Genomic DNA, 5,296 nt, shown 5'->3' with positions numbered 1-5,296 from the left:
TCGGAAAATCCTATTATAAAAATATGATGAAAAAAGGGAGACACACGCATACAAATCAAGTTTTGTTTTCTGTGCTGTCCGAATCATGAATGAAGAAGATCTGTACGGTCCTATTCGGTCGGTTTGCATAAGATACATATGTACAATGTGATAATTTCAAGTGTAAAGGGGAAATCCCTGAAAGGTATTTGTGCACCTGCACTGCGACTTTGCCGGCGGATTGTAATCGTGCAGGTTTAGCGTGACGTGACGTGACGTGCTGGTTCTTTCCTCTCCAGGTTTGAGAAGATGATCAGCGGCATGTACCTGGGCGAGGTGGTGCGTCTGGTGCTGGTGAGCCTGACCCAGGAGGGCCTGCTGTTCGGTGGACAGACGTCCCCTGACCTTCTCGCCCAGGGCCACTTTGAGACCCGCTACATGTCCGACATTGAACAGTAGGTTACTTGTTGCAAAAGAGTGACAACAGGCAACAGGGTTTTGTCTTTCTGCACTGCTACGTTTCGTTGAAGGACATTATTATGCTGGGATTATTGAACCCTAGACCAACACTGTTTGTATCTCTGGGAAAATTACAGCTTATTGCCAAAGATGTCGCCAAAGAGAACGGAATGGAAATCTTCGGAGATTGCAGCAATCCCAATTTAGTGTAATGGAGTGAATAATGTAGTGTAAGATTCTGCAATATAATGTATGTTTATGTCTCTCTGTCTCTCTCTCTCTGTCTCTCTCTCTCTCTCTCTCTGTCTCTGTCTCTGTCTGTCTGTCTCTCTCGCTCTCTCTCTCTCTCCGTCTCTCTCTCTCTCTCTCTCTCTCTCTCTCTCTCTCTCTCTCTCTCTCTCTCTCTCTCTCTCTCTCTCAGGGAGGATGTAGGTTTAGACCAGGCCCAGGTCATCCTGACGGGGCTGGGTCTGAAGGCCGGCCCGGTTGATTGCCGTGTGGTACGCTTGGTTTGCGACGCCATTTCCACGCGCTCCGCCCAGCTCTGCGCCGCTGCCTTGGCAACGCTGGCCAAGCGGATCCGGACCAACCGCGGACTGCAGCGCCTGGAGACCACGGTGGGGGTGGACGGCACCGTCTACAAGAAACACCCCAAGTAAGGATCACCCTGGACCAACACCTACCGCACGTTCCTTCAAATGCATATTTGAGTTATTGTTTCAGGTATTTACGATAGGATTAGTGTGAATTTGTTTTCTAAATCCCCAGAATTCCAAACATAGTTTTTAAAACTACCCTTATCTGCAGTCAGGGTGTGTGACCATTGAAGGGAATCAAACATACAAGCCTTTGGTTGGCATTGTATACCCCTAATGGGATAGAACACAGCTGATCTAGAGTCAGTGAAATATGACCCGGTCTTGATTTAATACAATGCTTTTTTGTTCGGAAGTGAGTCAGATATGATTATCCTTGTGGTCTTTGGGTGTTGTCGGCGAATTCACCGACTTCCTGTCATTGTATTCCAGCACTCAACTAACTCCCTGAATGTTCTACGTATACGTTGGCGCTTCTCATTTTGTCATTCTTTCAATGAAACAAACACACAAACACCCCCCCACCCTCCGCACGGCACACCTACCTCATTGATATCACAACATCCTTTAAACCCTTCCCTCCTAACCCTCCTCTATAACTCCTCCCATCATAAACAATCCCCGCCCACCCCTGCCTTAACCCCCTCCCTAACCCTCCTCTATAACTCCTCCCATCATAAACAAGCCCTGCCCACCCCGTCGTAAACCCCTCCCTAGCCCTCCTCCGTAACTCCTCCCATCAAAAACAAACTCCGCCCACACTGTCCTAAACCCCTCCCTAGCCCTCCTCCGTAACTCCTCCCATCAAAAACAAACTCCGCCCACCCTGTCCTAAACCCCTCCCTAACCCTCCTCTGTAACTCCTCCCATCAAAAACAAACTCCGCCCACCCCCGCCATCATAAACAAACCCCGCCCACCCCTGTTATAAACCCCTCCCTAACCCTCCTCCGTAACTCCTCCCATTGTAAACAAACTCCGCCCACCCCCGCCATCATAAACAAACCCCGCCCACCCCTGTTATAAACCCCTCCCTAACCCTCCTCCGTAACTCCTCCCATTGTAAACAAGCTCCGCCCACCCCTGGTATAAACCCCTCCCCTTCTCCAGTTTCAGCCAGAAGCTCCAGGCCGCCGTAAGGGTCCTCGCCCCCAAGTGTCACATCAAGTTCCTGGTCTCGGAGGATGGCAGCGGGAAGGGCGCCGCCATGGTAACGGCCGTGGCACAGCGGCTGGCTCGCCAGTCCCGCCTCCTGGAGGAGAGCGACGGGGAGGAGAGCGAGGAAGAGGAGGTGGAGGAAGACGATGAATATATGTAGAGGCCTCCGGGATACAGACAGAAACATTTAAGAGATATTTGTCCTTTGCTGTTAATATTTGCGCTTTGTTGGTGAACTTGCTTTATATGCATATGGTTGTGGGTTGGGGTCCCGATGGACGCCTTGCTAAAGGGCAGCAGGGCAGCTCTGGAATAGAGAAAAGTGTGACGTCACGTTTCCATAGCAACCGATTTTTGGTTCTACACAAACCAAATGAACAAGGGGTAATCCTATTACACACGAACGTTTGATAGAAAAGGAACGATTTTTTTGCGAATTGATTTGCGAGTTTGCTTTACCAATGATGTAAGTAATATTGAGATTGGGACAATTTACCGTTGCATTATAAACTTTATCTTTCATGCTAGGGTGAAATCTTCCTTTTAATAGGCCTACCCCAGGGGAACACATGAACGCCTCGACACGTTTAGATTGGTAGTGATTTTCACCTCTTGAAATTGATCTGTTTTCATTTTGAAAGAAACAACACATGGAAGCATTGTTAAACGCAATCTCTCGTTTCGTTGTTAGGACCGAAAATCTGGTTGCCAGGATAACGTGACGTTTTCACTTTAGTACTCTATTGCCCTGACCAACCCTGAAAGTCATTATTAAAGCCTACAAGATTTGTTGTTATGTTGCCTAAAGCAGCCTTCCTCCAACGTGTCCTTAAACTAAACACTGAACTCACTTTATCGTTAATTAAATGGACATATACATTTTATATTTTTCTTAAATATAAGCACTGCCATACAGATTATATATTAACGGACTATACAGACTTTAGCTTTTTGTCATGTGTCAAACCAAGTTACCACACACCAAGTTGAACAAAGGGTTTGTGATTCTGTCCACTTCCTTGTATTTGTTATTGTCATTTGCATAATTTGTTTACATGGTTCTATCCGTGCTTCATTCCATCCATTACTGCAGTGTAGCGTTGCTGCCACCAGGGGGCCAAAATCTGCCTCAAGGGCTATTTTTTTATTGGAATTTTTTTGTCCATAATCCTGGCCTGGAACTCAGCAGGCGCAGACTTACCACTGCACATGCCAGTGTTCGTCAGTAGGTTGCAACCTTTTTATAATGCATACATCATTGCTGAAATCCCAATGGAACACGTTTTAATTAATATACAGTTCATGTGATGTTTGGGTTCTCAAATTGAAATTCAACAAACAAGTCTATTGAAATACATTATTGGTCTATAGATGCTTCAATTGTATTTATTGTATTCAATCATTGTGATTATAAATATGCTTTCCGAGGGATCACATCTTTGTGTTGATTGAAAAAAGAAATATCGTCATTTCGAGTATTTCCAATACCTGTTCAGTTCTGGGTTTGTCAGTCAAAAGCATTCAGGCAGACCAGTCATGATAACCCTGGCGGTGGAAAGGGCACATTACACTTAAGGATATTAAACAAGCAGCCACATTAAGTAATCCATTGAAAAGTAAATAATCCCCTAGGATCGACCGTAGTCAAGCATGAAGACAAAATGATAGATAAATTGTTACTCATCAGAGGTAATTATCTTGAATATCATATTATATATATATATATCAAAACTAACTGAATCATGTTTTTTCTTTCACAACAAAGCTTATAAAGTTTACAACCGGGAGCCTATGGAAAAAGATGAGGACTAGATTCTAGGCTCTGAGTGAGTAACTATTAATAAGAGGTGGATTGGATTTCAATACCTGCCCAAGGCTTGGTCACGTCAGGTTGAGGGTTGCTCCAATGTTCTCCTTCTCGCTGACGCTTGCAGCAAGTGAAGTTCTAGGATAGGTTACTGGGTGAGGCCCGGGCGCTTTGTTCATTGTTATGATGGGCTGGCATGTTGGGATGTGTTAATGTAACGATGGAGGTAAGTTGGGGCAAAGCTCATGCACTGATGGTTGACGTTATACGACTTCTTGGCATGCATTTTCTAGTTTAATTCCTCAATCACTTGTTTTTGGTTTGATGATTCATGCATCAATTATGTGAGATGCAGTCAGATTTTGAGTTTTTTTCCATACATATTTGAAATAGGATGTTAACTATTGGACGCTATTGGATAAGTGCTGACCGGCTATATCTCATTCACCACAGGGACAGACACCCACACACAAATACACACACACACACACACACACACACACACACACACACACACACACACACACACACACACACACACACACACACACACACACACACACACAGATGAGGTGGCCATCTTTATCTTGAATGCAACGGTGTTCATGCATATATAAATACATATTCTCTGATTCCTATAATTAGGCCTATTGTCATGGGATATCAAATTACAGGCGGGCCTTCCTTATTAGGCCTCAAACTCCACTGGAGAAACGTGGCTTTGTGGCTGATAGTCTGATAAGATATTTACACTTGAAAACCCTTTGCTCCTGATATGGTCTTCGTTGTGACTTTGACTCTCAAACACATGTACCCTTGCGTTAATATTTGGATTTCAAAATGACTTTTCTTCTTGCATGTTTTTTTTATATATAGCCTACTTGCTAAAAAAAACTGGCAGACTGTTTTTGAGCTTTCTAAGTGGGATTATATACCCAGTGACTAATTATTAATGATTTGACACCATATTTCCATATATTTTTGGTTCAATAATGATTAAATATATACACAGTGTCTTAGAACAATAATTCCCCACACCGAGGCTATCATCTGAATCATGATGTGGGCTTCAGAGGGTTAATACAATACATCTCATTTATTTATTTTTAGCCAAATAATATGAGTCGAGACCTTGAGATTTGATTCTGATGCAAATCTTAAGATATTGCTTCTGAAGTTATGCAGAGGCGATAGCAGGGCACTGTGTTTTACCCTGCTCTGCTCGTAATCAATATGCATGATGAATATAGATGCCAAATATATAAATATATACACATTCTAATAATAACCCATGCTCT

The 5,296-nt window shown here is 43.8% G+C and overlaps 1 protein-coding gene across 1 annotated transcript in view; it reads left to right on the top strand.

Annotated features, from left to right (window-relative positions):
• The window catches only part of LOC130386271 (hexokinase-2-like), a 15,430-nt gene extending 10,988 nt beyond the window's left edge, over positions 1-4,442 (top strand). The window contains exons 9-11 of the mRNA XM_056595086.1: positions 279-434; positions 860-1,093; positions 2,144-4,442. Of these exons, the coding sequence (XP_056451061.1) occupies positions 279-434; positions 860-1,093; positions 2,144-2,351 (598 nt within the window). The 3' untranslated portion in view covers positions 2,352-4,442. The remainder of the gene's footprint in view (positions 1-278; positions 435-859; positions 1,094-2,143) is intronic.
• Positions 4,443-5,296: the final 854 nt, after the last annotated feature.

This window comes from Gadus chalcogrammus, chromosome 7 (genome assembly GCF_026213295.1).
Source record: "Gadus chalcogrammus isolate NIFS_2021 chromosome 7, NIFS_Gcha_1.0, whole genome shotgun sequence".
In the NCBI taxonomy this organism is placed as follows: Eukaryota; Metazoa; Chordata; class Actinopteri; order Gadiformes; family Gadidae; genus Gadus; species Gadus chalcogrammus.
Note: the sequence above shows the minus strand (reverse complement) of the source record. Positions and strands in the feature narration are given on the sequence as shown.